Source organism: Eumetopias jubatus, unplaced genomic scaffold (assembly GCF_037043125.1).
Source record: "Eumetopias jubatus isolate StellerSeaLion01/CBP00866 unplaced genomic scaffold, mEumJub1_p1.0 scaffold_10, whole genome shotgun sequence".
NCBI lineage: Eukaryota > Metazoa > Chordata > Mammalia > Carnivora > Otariidae > Eumetopias > Eumetopias jubatus.
Window position 1 is genome coordinate 68,787,023 of NW_028274816.1, and position 19,552 is coordinate 68,806,574.

General features: G+C 60.9%; 1 protein-coding gene across 1 annotated transcript in view; it reads left to right on the forward strand.

The window, feature by feature from the left end:
• The first annotated feature begins 2,344 nt into the window (after nt 1-2,344).
• The window catches only part of MYO15A (myosin XVA), a 50,001-nt gene continuing 32,793 nt past the window's right edge, over nt 2,345-19,552 (forward strand). The window contains exons 1-16 of the mRNA XM_028089564.2: nt 2,345-5,920; nt 8,112-8,194; nt 8,852-8,915; nt 9,521-9,630; nt 9,980-10,054; nt 10,307-10,397; nt 13,999-14,004; nt 14,336-14,439; nt 14,579-14,642; nt 15,555-15,668; nt 16,128-16,289; nt 17,410-17,523; nt 17,915-17,973; nt 18,066-18,189; nt 18,475-18,570; nt 18,997-19,128. Coding sequence (XP_027945365.2) covers nt 2,345-5,920; nt 8,112-8,194; nt 8,852-8,915; nt 9,521-9,630; nt 9,980-10,054; nt 10,307-10,397; nt 13,999-14,004; nt 14,336-14,439; nt 14,579-14,642; nt 15,555-15,668; nt 16,128-16,289; nt 17,410-17,523; nt 17,915-17,973; nt 18,066-18,189; nt 18,475-18,570; nt 18,997-19,128 — 4,974 coding nt within the window. The remainder of the gene's footprint in view (nt 5,921-8,111; nt 8,195-8,851; nt 8,916-9,520; nt 9,631-9,979; nt 10,055-10,306; nt 10,398-13,998; nt 14,005-14,335; nt 14,440-14,578; nt 14,643-15,554; nt 15,669-16,127; nt 16,290-17,409; nt 17,524-17,914; nt 17,974-18,065; nt 18,190-18,474; nt 18,571-18,996; nt 19,129-19,552) is intronic.

The window sequence follows — 19,552 nt, forward strand, 5'->3', positions numbered from 1 at the left end:
TCACTCAGCCAGTGGCATCTCCATCCTTCCCCTTGTGTAGGAAGGAACCCTCGGAGGTACTCATGACATCCCTGTAAATCCTATTGGCTCCGCCTGCGAAATGTACCAGTGTCCCACCACTGCCCCCCAGCTCTGCTGCTTCCGGCCCAGGCCAGGCCCCCGGTGTCGCTCACCTGGACCACACACAGTGGCTTCCAGGCCAGTCTCCTTCTTCTGCCCTCACCCCCTGCCCTCTGTCCTCCTGAAGCAGCCAGAGGGGTCCTGGGAAGACTGAGGCCAAATTCCACCCCTTCTCTGCCACAACACTCCCACCGCGCCCCCCTCACTTGCTGTCAAGGCCGACTCCTCACCCTGACCTCTGACCTCACCTCCCACCTTTGCCTCTCACTGCATTCTGGTCACCCCAGTCTCACTGCTTCTGCACCACATCAGGGCCCTCCTGCTCCGCCCAGGGGTCCCTCCCTCACCTCCTGCAGCTCTTGGTCCCTGTGTCACTTCCCAGTGTCACCTTCCCCAGTCCCTACTCAGTGCTGCACATACACCCCCTCCCTGCTTTTTTTTTTAATCCACAGCGCTCATCACCACCTGACCAATTACAGCTCTTCCTTATTTTCCCTGTTTGTTGACAATCCCCCCAGCCCTGTGTGTCAACTCCACAAGAGCAGGTTTTCTCTGTCTCCTTCTTTGCTGTATCCCCAGTGCTTCGACAGTGCCTGGCCCATGAATGAACAAACAGCAAATGCATGCTGGCTACAGCACCCCGAGGACAGAGGCCAGGCTGGCTGAGGAGTCCGGGGGGAGCCCCAGACAGGGACACGGCCTGGGCCATCGCTATTGACCCATCAGAGATAAGCACCGTGGAGGCCTCGGTGCCTGATGGATGGAGGCCTGACTGGGTCTCTGGCTTGCCCAGGGGTTGAAGCAGGGCCTTCAGCCCTCAAAAATCCTGGAAGGCCCAGGCTCTGGAGTCAGCTTAGTTAAGCCCCTGCCTTCACCTAACATTAATTGAAGATCTGTGTTCAGTCATTCTGAGCCCTGTATGCCCAGATCCTTGATCTTTGGGCGGGGAGAGAACCTGAGGCCTCAGGTCCCAGAGCTGCTGCCCCTGAGTTTACAACCCCCAACCCCCTCCCCACCCCACCCCCCCACACACCCACTGTCTAACGAGTAACAGCCCCTACCACTTATGACGCAGATTCTCAAAAGTGGACTGGTCACTGGCCAGACAGTGGGTACCTGGCCTTGGGGTCAAATGTCCACACTGGAGCAATCAGCTGCACCCAGAGAAGGCAGGGGCCACAAGAACACTGCCTTCTCAGCAAAGGCAGAAACCGGGAAGAGAGGCCAGGGCTGGGGAGGCATCCCAGATACGAGCCATGTATGTGGCATCTCCAGCCACTTATGACACCCAGCAGCTCCATCAAGTCTTGCTTCCTCATGAAGGAGACAGGGCATGGCTTATCACTCCCATCCTACAGATGAGGAAACTGAGGCCCAGAGAGGATAAAGGGATTTCCTGAGGCCACAAAGCCAGTCGCCGGCAGAGCTAGGAGTCAGAGCCAGGACTGACCCACCCTCTGTTTTTGCTACCCCAGCCCCCCGGCCTGGGGCTTCGCAAGGCCCTGCTGGAGTTCCACTAAGACACCCCCACTTTGTCCTGCCTTCTGAGCTGGCAGCCCGGTTCTCCCCAGTGCATTATTCATGTTCCCGAGAGCTGGCCAGCTCTGGTTACACTGACCACAGCCCTGGACACCTGCTCTGCCCACTCCCCTCCTCCCTTGCCCAGGACCTGCTGGATCCAAAGTTCCCCTCCAAGGCAACTCAGTGGGCTTTGAACCTCCCACCCTGGCTCAGGAGAGGTGGCTCCCCTCTGGCCCAGGACGCATGTGCTAGGTGTATTCCCGCAGGTGGATTCCCTCTTCTGGGACTCAGAGTGTCCCTCTGTGAAGTGGCAGTGACCCAAGCATTCACCTCGGTGGGCTGAGGCGGCTGCGGCACAGGGAGGGCTTGACCCGACGGCTCGGTTGTCCTCCTGGCGATTCTGAGGCCAAGATGGCCTCCCCTGCTCCCTGGTAAACAACACCTACACACTTTCCACCACTGTTGGGGTGAAACCCAAGGCGGCTCAGGAGGAGATGAATTATGGATCCGCCCTCCCGGAACCCGGCTGCAGCCCGCAGCAGCTTGGCTGTCCCTCCCCAGGCCACCCAGGCCAGTCCCGGCTGCTCCCAGCCCCAGGAGGCCGTGCGTCCAGCAGCGGGCAGGAGACGCAGCGTGTCCCTCTGTCTCCAAGCCCCAGGGCTCGTGACACGGGCCGAACCCCGGTGGGGAGCAGGCAGCCACCATGGCAAAGGAGGAAGAGGATGAGAAGAAAGCGAAGAAAGGGAAAAAGGGGAAGAAGGCTCCGGAGCCGGAGAAACCCAAACGGAGCCTGAAGGGGACGTCGCGACTGTTCATGGGCTTCCGCGACCGCACGCCCAAGATCTCCAAGAAGGGCCAGTTCCGGAGCGCGTCGGCCTTCTTCTGGGGCCTGCACACCGGCCCGCAGAAGACCAAACGCAAGAAGAAGGCGCGCACCGTGCTCAAGTCGACGTCCAAGCTCATGACGCAAATGCGCATGGGCAAGAAGAAGCGGGCGATGAAGGGCAAGAAGCCGTCCTTCATGGTCATCCGCTTCCCGGGTCGGCGCGGCTACGGCCGCCTGCGGCCGCGAGCCCGATCGCTCAGCAAGGCGTCCACGGCCATCAACTGGCTCACCAAGAAGTTCCTCATCAAGAAGGCCGAGGAGTCCGGCAGCGAGCAGGCCACGCTGGACTCCTGGCTCAACCGCTCGGGCTCCCGCGTGGGCTCCCGCAAGCTGCCCTTCCCGTCGGGCGCCGACATCCTGCGGCACGGAGGCCGCCTCCGGAGGTTCCCCCGCAGCCGCAGCATCTACGCGTCCGGCGAGCCCGTGGGCTTCCTGCCCTTCGAGGACGAGGCCCCGTTCCGGCCCTCGGGCTCCCGCAAGTCGCTGTACGGGCTCGAGGGCTTCCAGGACCTGGGCGAGTATTACGACTACCACCGCGAGGGTGACGACTACTACGACCGGCAGTCGCTCTACCAGTACGAGGAGGAGGAGGAGCCCTACCTGGGCTACGGCCCCTACGGCCCCTACGGCCCCTACAGCCCCTACGGCCCCGCCTGGCCACCCTACGGAGACCACCCCCACGGGTACCCGCCCGAGGACCCCTACGACTACTACCACCCGGACTATTACGGCGGCCCCTACTACCCCACGTACCCCTACGGCTACGACGATTACGAGCCCCCGTACGCGCCCCCAGCAGGGTACGCGTCCCCCTACAGCTACTATGATGCGTACCGAGGCGAGCCGTACCCACACGGCTACGACCTGGACCCTTACGCACCTTATGAGGCGCCATACCCGCCCTACAACCACCCGTACGACCTCCCGTACGACGTACCCTATTTTGATCCCTACGGGGTGCCCTATGGCGCCCCCTATGGCGCCCCCTACGCCGAAGACATCTATGGTGGCGGGGACCAGGCCATCTACCCTCCCGAAGCGCCCTATCTTTACCCAGAGGAGCCGGCCTTCGCGTACCCGTGCGCACCGCCGCCCATCCTGTCGCCCCACAACCCGTACGCCCACCCCATGGATGACATCGCGGAGCTGGAGGAGCCGGAGGAGGCGGGCGGCGAGCGGCAGAGCACCTCCTTCCGCCTGCCCAGTGCGGCCTTCTTCGAGCAGCAAGGCATGGACAAGCCCGCCAGGTCCAAGCTGTCCCTCATCCGCAGGTTCCGCCTCTTCCCGCGGCCCCAGGTGAAGCTGTTCGGGAAGGAGAAGCTGGACGTGTCCCTGCCCCCGTCCCTGGACATCCCTCTGCCCTTGCGGGATGCGGACGAAGACGAGGAAGAGGAGGAGACGCCCCCGCGGCCCCCGGGGCCCTATGCCCAGCCCTTTTGGGGCTTCCTCAGGCCGCGCCAGCGCCACCTCCAGCGCGCCCTGTTGGCCTTCGGCGCCCGCCGGCGCCTGGGCTTCGACACCGCCTTGGGCCGCCCCCCGCCTCGCCCGGCCACCTCGCTGGCGAGGTTCCTCAAAAACACGCTGTCGGAAAAGCAGCCCATCCCGCGGCTCAGGAGCAGCCAGAAGGCGCGGCTGCGAGGCCCGGCGGTCCGGGAGGCGGCCTACAAGCGCTTCGGCTACAAGCTGGCGGGCATGGACTCCGAGCGGCCCAGCACGCCCATCGTGCTGAGGAGGGCCGAGGCGCGGGCTCGCAACAACAACAACTCGCACCGGCCGCCCGCGCCCCCGCCGCGGCCGCCCTCTCACTGGAGCGCGCTCCTCTCCCCGCCCGCGAGCCGGCGGCCGCCCGGCCCCGGGCCCCCGCCCGCCCCGCCCTTCGCCCCGGCCCTCTCCGGGCTGCCCTGGGCCGCGTCGCCCGACGGCTCCCTCCGCCGGCACCCGCCGCCCTGGGCCGCCCCGGCTCACGTGCCCCTCACGCCCCCCGCGCCCTGGTGGGCCTTCGTGGAGCCCCCTCCCGCGAGCCCCGAGGTGCCCCCCGACCTGCTGGCCGTCCCGGGCCCCCGGCCCTCCTTTAGAGGCTCCCGCCGGCGCCCGGCGGCCTTCGGCCTTCCCTGGACCCCGCTGCCCTCGCGCCAGCCCTCGCTGGGGAGCCCGCCGCTCCTGGGCTACCGCTCGCCCGCGGGCGGCCCGAACCCTCAGCCATCCCTCCGCGCTCCGCCTTTCCAGCCTCCCTTCTCGCCCCCGCCCCGCCGGCCCCGCTCGCTGCGGGAGCCCCCGACCCCGCGCCGCCTCTCTGGGCGCCTGGGCGCACCCCTCTCGCCCGTGCTGGGCTCCCCGCGGCCGCCCTCGCCGCCCCCTCTGTTGGGCTCGCGGTGGCGCTCCCTCAACCTGCCCTCGCGCCTCCCGCACACGTGGCGCCGCCTCAGTGAGCCGCCCACCAGGGCCGTGAAGCCGCGGGTGCGCCAGCCCTTTCCCCCGCCTCTCAGCGCTGGCTCCCGGCGGGTGGCGGCCGCTGCCCCTGAGACCCCGGAGAGCCGGCGCGAGTCTGAGGACTCAGACACACCCTGGACGGTGCCCCCACTGGCCCCCAGCTGGGACGTGGACATGCCGCGCCCCCGGCGCCCACCCTCACCCTGGCCAGGAGGTGCAGGCAGCCGCTGTGGCTTTTCCAGAACACCCCCTGTGCCCGAGAACCCCTTCCTCCAGCACGTGGGCCCTGTGCCGTGCCCTGCCTCCCGGCCTGAGGACGCAGCCTCAGACCTGACCAATGTCTTCCTGGGTAGACACCGCGACCCAGGGCCTGGACAGTTGGTAAAATCAGCCAGCCCGATCCCTGAGAAGCCGGAAGAAGAGGCCACTCTGGGGGAGCTTCAGCCACCAGCAGAGCCTGAGCCCTGGACCTCGACACCCCCCAAGGATTCCCCGCCAGAGCGGAAGGCGCTAAGGCTCAGCCTCTCCTACCCACTGGCCACGTGTGATAAGATGAGAGCCACGTGGCCACCATGGCGCCGCTGGGGGACACTGCCCAGTGCCCCAGCCCCCTTGGCACCCACTGGGGCCTCAGGGCCCCTGCCCAAGGCGGGTGAGCGGCGCCAGGCAGGCCCTGGGCGATTTGCAGTGGTCATGCCACAGGTGCAAAAGCTCAGTGCTTTCCAGCGAGTTCGTCCTGCCGCCCTGCAGCCCCCTGTCCAGGTGACCCAGGACCCAGAGCCCTGCCCCAAGCCAAGAGCCTGGAGTTTGCGAGGGTCCTGTTTCTGGCTGCCGGCAGAGGCCCGTAGACCCTGGCCACGAGTGCTCACCAGCCCCCAGTCCTGTCACCTGGGCCCTGGAGCCAATCGCCTGCCCCATGGGGGCCCCTGGGACGAAATTGGCCCCAAAAGCTGGTGGAACAAGGTATGAGGGCATAGCTCAGAGGGAGGGTTTGGGGGTTCGGTCCTGGGAAACAGGGCAGGAGACAGCCTCACGATCCTGGGGAGCTGCTGCCTGCTTGGGCCTCAGTCTTCCCATCTGTAACCTGAGGAGAACAGCCTTTGGGCTCCCAGAGCCTCTGGAAGATTGAACAACAGGATGCCCAGCACAGGTGGGCACGGTGCAGAGACTCCAGAAACTCCTCCCGGTCGGTTTAGGGAAGGGATCTTGGCCCAGCCTGCGCTCTGAGCCAGTCTGGATGGCGTATCTGTCCCCAGCAGCCCCTCAGAGATTTTGTCCAAGTGCAGAACTTCAGGACACGCCTGTCCACCCTGTCCTATCCTCACATCCACGTCCCTACTGTTTCTCTTGCCACCTGCTGACCCTCCCCCGGGCTGGAGTCTTCCTCTTTTGACTTCCCGCTTAAGGGCAGTTCCCTGGGCTGCAGGATTCTGAACTGTCCGAGGGCGAGGGGCTCCGGAACCCAACTTCCAGTGTCCTCATGGAATGGGGAGGAAACTGAGGCCCAGAAGGTCACACGGCAGATCAGGGGCCAGCCCAGGAGTCTGTCTGGGCCCCCCTGTGGGGTGCAGGGCAGGCGGCTTGTCTGAAGGGTGCCAAGCTTGTGCCTGGCTACCATGCGTATGGCGGAACGCGAGCCCGATGCTGGGTGGCCCTCAGTGGAGGGGGGTGGTCACCGGAGACTCCCCCGGGACGCCTGGGGTGGGCGGGGCACGCAGGGGCGGCGGGTGTTTCTCAGTCTCTGCACACGGTGCCCCGGGGAGCGGTCGGCTAGCCGGCCCGGCAATGGCGACCGGGGCGGCCTGGCTGCTGGGGGGACCCTGGCCCCGGCGCCGGGTGCCCCGTGCCGTGTGGGCCGCAGCATTGTGGGAGCGGGGCGCGGGGCGCCCAGGGGTGAGGGGCAAGGATGCCTGGGCCCTCCTCACCCTGGAATACGTGAGTGGCTGAATTATTCAGGGTTTGTGGCCACTGGCGCACATGGCCAGACGGGTGGGCGGGAGGCCAGGGCCTCCAGGGTGATACTCGCTGTGCCCTACTTAGGGGTCTGGTGACAGGCATGCAGTGTGCAGGGCTCCCTCCCGGTGTCCCCTTTCCCGGCCTGCTCTGAGAAGGGTGCGGGCTGGATCCAAGAGGCTGCAGAGGCGGGATGCACACAAACAGGCTTTTATGCCTGGGACACGTTCTTAGGTGTACTGTGGCCAAAGAAGGAAAGCGTGGATGTGTACTGTGTGTGTGCCAGGGTCTGAGCAAATGTAGCATCCTCGGTGGCGCGAGTGTGCACGTAGATGGGCCCGGTGGAGATCCCGCAGCCCACAGGTGGGCGTTGAGACCCCCCCCCCCCTGCAGCTGTGGTGGAGACAGCCCCGGCCCTCCACGCACTTGCGAATGGGTCAGCTGGACGTTGAAAGCGTGTGCCTGCACGTGTGTGTGCCTCTAGCCAGGCAGCCCAGGCCTGCATGCGTGTCCATAGGCATTTTGCAAGACCACAGGTGTGTGTGAGAGTTGCATGAGCTGCAAATGCCCTTGCGTATGGGTCTGAGTGTAGAGGGTCTACATGTTTGCCCTGGGATGGATGCAGGGATAGGATGCTGAGTGGGACAGTCTCAGTGTCCACCCTCCCCGAGGCCCCCTCCACCGGGACATGGGTATTCATTAGATTGTCACATAAGCAAAGATGTGGGGTCCACCCGGGGAAAGGGTGTCAGCACTGGGAGAGCATGAGGTTAGGAGGACTTCCAGGCAGGGAACAGTGTGTGTGTGTGTGTGTGTGTGTGTGTGTGTGTGTGTGTGTGTGTGTGTGTGTGTGTGTGTGTGTGTGTGTGTGTGTGTGTGTGTGTGTGTGTGTGTGTGTGTGTGTGTGTGTGTGTGTGTGTGTGTGTGTGTTCGCCCCCAGGTCAAGGATACTTGGGAGCACACGGGAGCACCTGCCACACGGAACACATGGGCAGAGGACAGGCATGTGTCCCCATGAGTAAAGCTTGCATACAGCCTCCACAGGCTACAGTATTCCACAGCAGGGAGGCCCCAGGACCCGGCCTGGCCTTGGCCTTGGGGTTCTCTCCTCCGCAACAGGAGCAAGTCCCAGGCGTGTCTGGGCCGGGTGGTCAGGCATGGGCACCCTCCAACCAGGCCGACCACAGACTCTCTCTGACAGATGCACTCCATCCGCAACCTGCCCACCACACGGTTCCACGAGCAGTCCCAGGAGGATGGTGTGGAGGACATGACGCAGCTGGAGTGAGTGGAGTGGGGCGCGGGGGGGGGGTCGGCAAGGGATCACCACGGGGTTGCCCACTCCTGGCCGAGCGCCTCCTCCTGCTAGGGATGCCTCTCACCTGCTGGAATGTTTCCAGAGCCTCCATGTTCTCATCTATGAAGTGGGGGGCATGTAGTGTCACAAAGCCAGTGTGTGTGTGTGTGTGTGTGTGTGTGTGTGTGTGTGTTTGTGTGTGTGTGTCTGAGCTGTGAGTCACACAGGCCTGAGTTCAAATCCCAGCCTCACCACTTCCTGGCTGGGAGACCTTGGGCAAATCACTTTGCTTCTCTGTGCCTCAATTTCTCATCTGCGAGATGGGGGTGGGTGGCTGTTACTGTGCAGGTGCCGGCATTTTGCAGGTGCCCAAAATGTGAGGGCTCTGCTGGTCAATATCATTATCCAGTCGCAGTGACTCACACCTCACATCTGCTTCCCGAGAGCATCTCCCCGCCCAGGGAGGTAGAGACAGTGATTCGTAGAGACATGGAGAAACCGAGGCACAGAGCAGTTAAGGACCTTGCCCGAGGCCTCACAATTGGTTGGTGTCAGACACGGGACTCGAACTGAGGCCTTTCTGACCAAGGCCCTGCACTGAGGGGGAAGGTGGGCCCAGATGTCCCCTCTTTATGCCCTCCCAGAGACCTCCAGGAGACCACCGTGCTGTCCAACCTCAAGACCAGATTTGAACGGAACCTCATCTATGTAAGTCCCGGGGCTGACTCTTCCCTGGGGTCAGATCAGAAAGGTAGCTGCCTCGTGGGGCCACAGTGGGAAGCACAGATTTCTCCGCTGAGCCCCCATTTGTGGCCTCTGGTTTGAATTCTGGGGTTTCTACCATTTGAGTATAACATGCTAGGGCCTAGGGTTCTAAAATCCAAAGTCCTAACACATAGAATTTTAGGATGGTGGGTGCCACCCGCAAGGGCTCTGGACACCTCAGAATGCCCTGGGCTCCCGAATCCCAGCCCACTCCCGGCCGTGGAGGTTTGACCTCACTTCGAGGCAGAAGCCTCTGGAGCCTGGCCCTGACTTTGCATAAATGAAGTACACGACAGCTGACACGGCCACCTTTGCAGGTTCTTGGCTATGGGGTTTTGCTGACTTTGGCTTTCTCCGAGCCTCAGCCTGGTACAGTGCCTGGAATTTTCCAACCAGAGTAGATGACCCATCGAGCAGTGAGAGGGTCCCAGGCACAAGCACGGAGGCTAGGCGGCCAGACACCTGGCCGCATGGAAACAGGGTCCCGGAAGCAGGGGAGGAGGGGCCGCGAGGAGGCGTAAGCACTGAGACCACTGTCTGCCCAACAGACCTACATTGGCAGCATCTTGGTGTCGGTGAACCCGTACCGAATGTTCGGAATCTATGGGCCAGAGCAGGTGCAACAGTACAGCGGGCGGGCCCTGGGAGAAAATCCCCCGTGAGTGTCTCTGGGGATGGGGAGGGGGCTGTCTTGGGGTCTCCTGGGTCCCTCTGCCTGAGCTTAGCGAGTCCCCGCCTGCCCCTGAGCCAAGGGTAGGTAGGGCCACTTAGTGGTGAGCAGCCCACCTGTTCAGCCCGGTGGTCTCTCCCCGAGTCTGGCCACAGTCCTCTCTAGGTTGGAGGCCACCGTGGCTCCGACCAGAATGGGGGCAGGGAGCATTTCCCCAGGGTGAAGGGTGGAGCAGAATTGGCTGCGTGGGTGGACAGAGATGCTCTCCTACCTGACCCCTGAGGGGTGTGAGAGGCAGGGTCCTCTTCCAGTGATAACCTGTGGCCTGTCTCTCCAGGCATCTCTTTGCAATTGCAAATCTCGCTTTCGCCAAAATGCTTGATGCCAAACAGAACCAGTGCATAATCATCAGGTGGGTCGAGCTGGGGATTTCAGTGTGCGTGGGGCAGGGTCGGGGTGGGGGAATGTATGGGAGGAATCTCAGATGACAGGTCTGCATCAGGCCAGACCCGCTGTGGGAGCTGGGAAAAATCACTCGGCATCTCTGGGCCGGCCCACCCGTGTCCTCTTGTGCCATAGGAGGTCAAAGAAGGGTAACGGTAGGAGGGAGCCCAGAGGAGGCAGAGACCTGGTTGGTGCTCACTCTGCTCCTTTGCCCCATCAGCGGAGAGAGTGGCTCTGGAAAAACTGAGTCTACCAAGTTGATTCTGCGCTACCTGGCCGCCATGAACCAGAAACGAGGCATCACGCAGCAGGTGAGTCTGTCCGCTGCGTGGTCTGCCTGACTCCCCGGGACTCCCGAGCGTAGTGCTCCCCTTAGTGCGCTCCTCGGCCCCACTTGGACGGATGGAGAGGCTGAGGCCAGGGTTGCACTGGGAGGGCTCCCAGGACTCCAGCTCTTTCTGCCACCACCCTCCCCACCCAGGGCATGGCTGCAGGGGAGCTCCCTCGTTCCTCCTGCCTATGCTCCGGAGCAGCTCTGGTTCCCACCCTGCTGGGCCTGGCCAGAGCAGAAGCCCCATTTCTCCTGCCTGGCCTCACCTTCCTGGTGGAGTAAGAGGCAGGACGGGCCTAGGCATGGGGGTGGGCTGCAGGAGATGCTGGGGCACTGAGGACACGGGACTGGGGGAAGTGCAGGCTTGGAGATTGGGGAGAGTGCTAAGTCTTCCAAACCTGGGAATGTTAGACCCTCGGTAAAGCTTTCCCGGGGACACACTGTGTCAGGCCTGGACTAGGGGATGAGGAAGTAGGCAGCAGCAATGCCGACAAATGTTCCCACCCTCATGGGAATTTCGTTACAGTAGAGGACACAAAAGGGAAGAAATACGCAAGGAAATTATGTGTATATGAAAGGGTGGGAAGTTGTGGACAAAAAAAAAAAAGGTAGGAGGGTGGGGCGTTTAGAGGGTTATAATTGGAAGCATGGTGGTCAGTGAAGGCTCTGCTGAGAAGGTGAGGGAGTGGGCCCTGAAGCCATCTCACGGAAGGGCAAGTGTGCAAAGGCTCCCCGAGGTGTAAGGAGGTCTGGTGTGCCCAGGGGATGGCAAAGTGGCATCGTGGAGTCCAGGTGAGGGAGGACAGTGGCTTTGGCCAGGGAGGTAGTGACGGAGCTGGTGAGCACAGCTAGACCCGGGTGCAGTTTATTTATTTATTTATTTATTTATTTATTTATTTATTTATTCATTTTAAAGATTGTATTTATTTATTTGACAGAGAGATGCACAGCGAGAGAGGGAACACAAGCAGGGGGAGTGGGAGAGGGAGAAGCAGGCTTCCCGCAGAGCAGGGAGCCCGATACGGGGCTCGATCCCAGGACCCTGGGACCATGACCCGAGCCGAAGGCAGACGCTTAACCATCTGAGCCCCCCAGGGTCCCCCCAGGTGCAGTTTAAAGGGCAGCCAGCGACTTGCTGAGGGACCAGATTGGGGTGTGAGAGAGGGGATCGGTCCAAGGGCAACCCCAGGCATTTGGCCTGAGCCATAGGCCGTGCAGAGCGGCCATTGGCTACATGGGCAGGGCTGTGGAGAAAAGGCGGGTAGGAGTCTTTTCTCCTGAGGAGTCTGCTGGGCGTCCCTATAGAGATGGTGGGAAATTGGTGGATACACCATGAGCCTGGAACTCAGGGAAGGTGAGGCTGGAGGCAAAGGCCCAGCAACTCAGACTCCAGAACCTCCCTTTGCTCCAGGTGGGGCTTTCAAAACCTCTAAGTGTAGACTTCTGGGAGGACTGGCTAGGTAGGCAGGGAAATGTGTGCTTTGAGCCCTCCTACGTCCAGGTGCTTTAGATAGGGCGTCACACTAGAGCCACCTAGCAGTCCCAGGAGGCAGGTACGTTTGTGTCCATTTATGGACTGGGAAACTGGGGTCTGGGAAGGGAGAGCACTTACCCCATGTCCGGAAGTGTGGGGGCAGAGGAGTTGGGATCTGAAGCTCAAGGCGGAGAGCAGTCTTGGCAGGGGTCAGGGAGGACGGTCAGAGTAGTGGGGTGTGGCTGGGTCTAGGGCTTTCTGTGCCAGGCCTTCTGTAGATGTGAGGATGGGCCTGCCAGATGCAATGCTGCGGGCTCATTTCCTAGCTGCCGCTCTGCCCTGCTCCCGTAATCTGGCAGTCCTTACCTAGGGTCGGTTTTAGGTATGGCTGGATCCAGGGTCTTAAACGATGTCCCTTGTTTGGGCGCATCCTCCCCATCTAAGGGCATCATTCTCAACCTCTCTCCCATCGATCAGCAAGATAGTGCCACAGTGTACCACCCACATCTCCCAATGTGCCCAGAAAAGTCTCAGGGTCTCCTTCTGTTGGACTGGTTTGGGCCACGCGTCCTCACTGGGCCCAGTGGTGCCTCAGCGGGCCGAGGCCCAGGCCACAGGCTCTGCCTCTGGGCTGGGAATGCGACAAGTGTTCCCCGGGGGTGGAAGGTGGCTGGATGCTGCCCAGCCCAAACCACAGGCTATCCCCCGACCTGCAGGTTGAGCGGGAGGGCCCCATGGGACCACATGTTCACCCGTCCAGCCCAGCAGTCCTCTCCCCAGCCCCCGGCTGGGCATTAGGGACAGAGGAGTGGCTCACTCCACACTCAGACGTCCGCAAGGGGATTTCAGACTAGGGGGTAGCATAAGCCGAAGTCCCGGCAGACCCCAACTCACTGAACAACCACGGGCCAGCTCCCACTCTCGCCCGGGCCTCAGTCTACTCCTTTGTATGATGGACATAGTATTTCCTGGGCTAAATGGGACCAGGAGCGTGAACAGATGGAGGGAACTGGCACCTTCCCCAAAGTAACATTTCTGCAGAGAGCGGGCCTTCCCTGCTTCTTGCCTGAGAATTTATCCCGAGGAAATGACTCAGCCCGAAAACGCTGTGTACACAGATACGTGCATGCTTGGCGCAGTGTGATGATCTCTCTCTTGGACTCCGGAGTCCCCGGGCACACTACCTCGCCTTTCCGAGTTTGTTTCCTGATCTGTGCAATGGGTGCATCAGTACCTACCTCGCAGGATGGTTAACAGCCATATAATTAGGGCAAAGGGTCTGGCACGCGGTGGTTGCCTAATACACGGGAGCTGGGACTGGCTCTGGCTTGGGCAGCTCTGCGGTGCGAAAACGCTGGTCCTCATGTCATCCGTTCAGCAGATGTTGTTTGAGGGCCTCCGATGCTCCTGGTCCGGTGTAGATGCTGGGGACCCAGAGATTGCACACAAAGATCCTTACCTGTGGAGGCTGACCTTCTTGGGGGGCTGTGGGTTGGGGGGGGGGAGACTGGATAATAAGGAAGTGAGAGGATTTGCCAGCAGAGGGCTACAGAAGGAGAGAGCTCTGGTCCAGAGGCCGGCGTGGGCCTGGGTGGGTCAGGTGGGCCATGCGTGGCGAGGGAGGAAAGTAGGGGAGAAGGGACCAACCAGGAGCTTGGCTGTGCAAGGGCTTGGCTTTGAGCCTGAGTGACGTGGAAGCCATGAGGGGAAACATGACCCAACACAGGTTTTCAAAGGACCCCCGGAGGGAGCAAGGCCAGGATCAGGAAGGCGGCTCCTCCAGGAGCCCAGGTGATTGACCAGCGGTGGTGGCCATGGGGATGGGGTAAAGAGAACATCCCCAGAACCTTTTGGCAGGTAGACCCAGCAAACTCCCACACCCTGGGGTCACACTGCAGTCTCCAGGCCCAGACAGCTGGGGTCTCGACGGTTCATGGGTTTGCTCTCACCTGGCAAAGTCCCTGCCTACCCCAGTGGCCCAAAGGTGTTGGTGGTCCCTCCATGGTCTAAGGCCCCTGGCATCCTGGAGGGAGAGGGGTTCAGTACTACAGGTGACCTGCCTCTGTTCTTGTTCTTTCCTCTTCCTCTGTCATGGGTGCTCCTGAAGATAAAGGTACTTGGAGTGTGCATGTGTGCCTCTGTGCCTCTGTGTGTGTGTGTGTGTGTGTGTGTGTGATGGCAGGATGGGCAAGAAGGGGCATCCAGCTGCCTGTCCTGGCTGGGGGCTGGGAGAGGGTAGCTGTGGCCTGATGTGGGGGTTGACAGCATGAAGGGTGTTGGGGGGCACTGGGGAGACCCAAGGATTCCACCAGGAGCACACCTGCCGTTGCCCCTCACAGAGGGGGTCCTCGGGGAGGTCCGTGTCTGCGAAAACCTGGGGGTGGTCCTAGCTATGCTCCCTACTCCAGGCCCCCAGAACAATTCCCACATCTTCTGGGGTCCAGATCCTGGAGGCAACACCCCTCTTGGAGTCCTTCGGTAACGCCAAAACCGTCAGGAACGACAACTCCAGCCGCTTCGGGAAGTTTGTGGAGGTCTTTCTGGAAGGGTGAGTGGGGCGGTGGAGGGAGGGGCCCCACAAGGCCTTGCGGTGCACCCCATGTCCTGGTGCAGCCCCTCAGCGCCCACGCCAGCCACCCCACCCACCCACCTACCCTGCACAAGCTGACTGTGCTCCCCCTCCCCAGGGGCGTGATTTCTGGTGCCATAACCTCCCAGTACCTGCTCGAGAAATCCAGGATTGTGTTTCAGGTGGGACAGGCCCCCACAGGCCCCCTCAGGCCCTCGTGTGCTGGGACGGGCTGGGGGTAGGCAGATACTCAGAGCCTGGCACCTGGTGGGGCTGGGGCAATGCTGAATCAATGAACAAGGATGTGTGTCTGTGTGAGCATGTGATCTCCCCTCCCTCACCCCCTCCAGCCACACTGGCCCTTTCTTGTCCCTGAAACACCAGCCATGATGATCCTGCCTCAGAACCTTTGTACCTACGATTTCTTCCCTCTGAGCACCCCTCCCCCCAGACACCCACGGGACCCAACCCCTCATCTCCTCCAAGTCTTCCCTGAAATGGCACCTGCTCAGGGAAGCTACCCCATTTAGGATGAAGCCCCTCTCCACCCCACCAGAACCCCCAGCCCCTTCCCTGCTTTTATTTCTCTCCAGAGCACTCTGTTCTGTCGGACATGTCTTATTTCCCCCCCAGCGGCTTGCTGGGTGTCTATCTCCATAGCTCACAGGTGGGCTCCAGGAGGTCGAGGGCCTCCGTGTCCCTTGTTCCCCACTGGATCCCAAGGGCCTACGACAGGGCGTGGGGTGCAGTTGGCGCTTAGCCGCCCCGGCTGAGTAAACCATCAGGAGGCCCTGTGTGTGCACAGCTGGGCCGTGGACACAGCACACGTAGGTGTGAGTGCCCGGTGTGCACAAGAGAAGAAAGGCTACCTTTCTCTTATTCCTCCAAACAAAATTAAATCCTGACCAGCGTTCCAGGGCTTCTCCGCCCCCAGCCCAGGCCCAGTCGGAGCCAGGCTGGGGACTCACTCTTCCCGGGTGCCCGGTCTCACCCGTATCTGTATGGGCGGGCACACCTGGCCTTGTATGTGTGTTGGGGGCTCATCTAGGTGGGTGGCTCCCTTCTCTGCACCCACCCACCCACCCACCCTACAGGCCAAAAACGAAAGGAACTACCACATCTTCTATGAGCTGCTAGCCGGGTTGCCCGCCCAGCTGCGGCAGGCCTTCAGTCTGCAGGAGGCTGAGACCTACTACTACCTGAACCAGGTGAGCACTGGCAGGCAACCAGGGGCCCCCCAGGCCTGGCAGCCCTGCCCCATCACCCTGGGCAGGCTGAGAGAACCAACTCACGGTGTCCTAATAGCCTGTGAAGGTGATGGGGCGTGGGTGGCACGACCTTGGATTTAAAGTGTCTCATCACGACAAGGGTGACAGGCATTTTTAGGGTCCAAAGTGGGGGGAGAGGAGACCTCCCTGACTTCATTTCTCCATAACCTAGAACAAAGCTAAGCAGCCTGGAGTTATGGCACTTCCCCTTTTGTGCCTCAGTTTCCTCATCTGTGAAACGGGGACAGCACAAGACCACTTTTTAGGGATATAGTGGCGACTAGATGAGCGGACATATATAAAGCGCTGGATCAGGGCCTGCCTCCTGGCCCGTGGGGGGGGAACAGAGCTGGAGTGCCTGCCCAGGATCCCTGACCCACGGCCCCTGCCCTGGGGCAGGGCGGGAACTGTGAGATCTCAGGGAAGAGTGACTCCAACGACTTCCGCCGGCTCCTGGCTGCTATGGAGGTGCTGGGCTTCAGTGGTGAGGACCAGGACAGCATCTTCCGCATCCTGGCCTCCATCCTGCACCTGGGCAATGTCTACTTCGAGAAATATGAGGTGAGAGAGCCCACAGCCTGCCGTGGGGCCCTGGCACCCTCAGGACACAGGTTATCTCCTCAGAGGCTTGGGGGCCACGGTTATTTGCCTTTCCGGGTACGCCAGGGGCGTTTCATTTGTTCTCTCCCCCCCCCCCCCCCGCCCCCACCATTGAGGTCACTCCTCTTTTTTTCTTATTGATGTATGAGAGCTTTTTACATATGAAAAGGAAACCAACCCTTTGTCCCTGATGGGAATTGCCAATACGTTTTCTGGCTTGTCATTTGTATTTTGATTTGTATCCAGGTTTTTGTTTTTGTTTTTGTTTTTTTTGGTGTTTTGCTTGATGGTTGGTTGGTTCTGTTTTGGTTTGATTTTTTGCCATCTAGATTTTTCAGGTATTTTATTTATGAATCTTAAATAAATTTTAGATTTTGTATCATTTTTAGAGAGACACTTATCTCTCTAAAGTTGTAACAGCTTTCTCCCATCGTTTTTTTCAAAACTTTTTGTGGTGTGTTTGTGTGTGTTCACATTTAATCTTTGGTTCCTCACAAATTTATCCCCGTAAGGTGTGAGGTAGGAATGCAATTTCTTTTTTTCCACATGATTATTCAGTTACCCTAATCCTGTAATTGGAGAAATACAAATTTATCATTTGTATTACTATGTACTAAGTTCTCACGTACGTTTATGCCTAATTCCTGATTTCCTGTTGTGCTTCATTAAACTACGTGTTGTGTGTCTATCTCCACACTGTTTTGTTTGTTTAAGATTTTATTTATTTATTTGAGAGAGAGAGAGAGAGAGCACGAGCAGGGGAAGGGGTAGAGGGAGAGGGAGAAGCAGGTTCCCTGCTGAGCAGGGAGCCCAACCCCAGGCTCCATCCCAGGACCCTGAGGTCATGACCCAAGCTGAGGGCAGACACTTAACCGACTGAGCCACCCAGACGCCCCTAAAATTCTCTACGGTGTTTTAATTATTGTAACTTTATAACGGGTTTGACTATCTTGTGGGGTCCCCTTCACTCCCTTTCTATCTCAGAATTTTCCTGGTTTTTCTAGCCTGTTTATGTTTTTTTATATGAACTTTAAACTGAGTTATCTAGTTTAAAACACACTGGTGTTGGTATTTGGCATAGACGGATGCGCAGGAGACGGCCTCCGTGGTGAGTGCCCGGGAGATCCAGGCCGTGGCCGAGCTGCTGCAGATCTCCCCCGAGGGCCTGCAGAAGGCCATCACCTTCAAAGTGACCGTGAGTCACTGGGGCCCCGGTGTAGGCGGCTCCCTCCACCTCGAATGCCGTTCCCTTTCCTACGTGTACTCATCCTTCAAGACCTGATGCAGGCGTCCCCCCATCCAGGGAGCCACCCGACCCCTGTCTGGGTCATTACCTCCCCTGGGCTCTCACAGCCCCTGGCCCTTTGTCCCTTCCCAAGGCTGATCTCCCTGGGTCTGCCCCTGCCAGCAGCACAGCCAGGCAGAAGGGGGATGAGTGTGTCCTGTTCTGCCCCTGGCCGGCTGTGTGCTTGAGACCAGTCACACCATCATCCTGGCTCTCTTCCCCATGCCCCCGCTAATCCTCCGGGGGCTTCCTGGAGGTGGTGGCCAGCCCGCTGTCATTCAGGGGCCTCATCCCTCCCCAGGAGACAATGCAAGAGAAGATCTTCACCCCGCTGACCGTGGAGAGTGCCGTGGATGCCAGGTGAGGCCTTGCTCCGCCCCGCCCGACCCCCCAGATCCCTGCCCCCCACCCCCGCACTGTGCCCACCTGCCCCAGCACCATCCCTGCTCCAGAGACGCCATCGCCAAGGTGTTGTACGCGCTGCTCTTCGGCTGGCTCATCGCCCGGGTCAACGCCCGGGTGTCCCCACGGCAGGACGCGTTGTCCGTCGCCATCCTGGATATCTATGGCTTCGAGGTAGGGCTGCACGGGTGGGTGAGGGGCAGGGGACATAGAACCTCATCTCCCTCCCTTCTCTGTCGACAGCATACACAGTCATCTGCCCCTGCTCTCCTCCCCTCTCCTTCACTCACGCACAAGCACTCCCCGAGGCCACGGAAGGCCGGGGCGGCGGGGGGGGGGGGGGGGGGGGGGGGAGGGGGGATATTGGGCGGCCGGGGCCGGTGAGCGGGGCCCTGGGTGGGGACATGTGAGCTACTGGCCAAGGAGGGAGCAGGCCCAGCCTCACCGCCCACCTGGCAGGACCTGAGCTTCAACAGCTTCGAGCAGTTGTGCATCAACTATGCAAATGAGAACCTTCAGTACCTTTTCAACAAGATCATCTTCCAGGAGGAGCAGGTGTGCGGAGCCCCCCTTAGCAGTCCTGTCCCCTCCTGACTGGCCGGTGGGCCTCCTTGGAGCCAGACAGGATAATGCTGGCTCTTTAAGGGCAAACCGGGGGTGATCAGGCGGAGCGCCGGGAAAGGCATTCTAAGCCAAGGACCAGCACCTGTGAAGGCCTGTGCTCTGGACGGGGAAGATGCTGGGTGCTGAGCCGACAAAAGCCCTCTTGGGGGCGGGGCGTGTCCTTCTGCCCTGCTTCAGGGCTGTCCCCGGCGGAGGGTGGGACAGGGCTCAGAAGTGGTTCGTGTTGCCCTCCTAGGGAGTGAGCTTGCTGTGCAGGCAGAGGTGCCCCTGGCCGGGCCCCTTCAGATGGATCCCGCCTGGGAGGCAGGGCGGGTGGGGCCTGGGCAGGGTGAGGGGCTGAGCGCGTGACACCCGCAGGAGGAGTACATCCGGGAACAGATCGACTGGCGGGAGATCACCTTTGCCGACAATCAGCCATGCATCAACCTCATCTCACTGAAGCCCTATGGTATCCTGCGCATCCTCGATGACCAGTGTTGCTTTCCCCAGGTGAGCCACGGGCGCTGTGTGAGCCTGGTCAGGTGGCTCAGCATCTCTGAGCCTCATGTCCTCATCAGGCCATAGGTCCTGCCTTCTCTGCTCTGTCCTGGGGGACAGGAGCTCAGGGCACCCAACCTGCCATTCACGACCTGGGTGATGGAGGCTGGATAGGGGGCTGTGGGTGTCCAGAGGAGGGTACCAGCCTGGGAAGTCACAGAAGGCTTCCCGGAGGAGGTGACCTTGAGGTTGGGCCTCAAACTCTGATTGGAAGACACAAGTGGGGGGGGGAGTCTACTTAAGCCTCCCCACCCGGGACAGTGGGCAGCCGGAGGTGGCTGTGATTTGCTCCTCCCCAGCGCTTGCCGGGAGGCAGTTCAGGCTGGAGGATCTGCCCCTAGCCCCGGAACAAGGTGCCCAGGTCCCCCGCCCACCC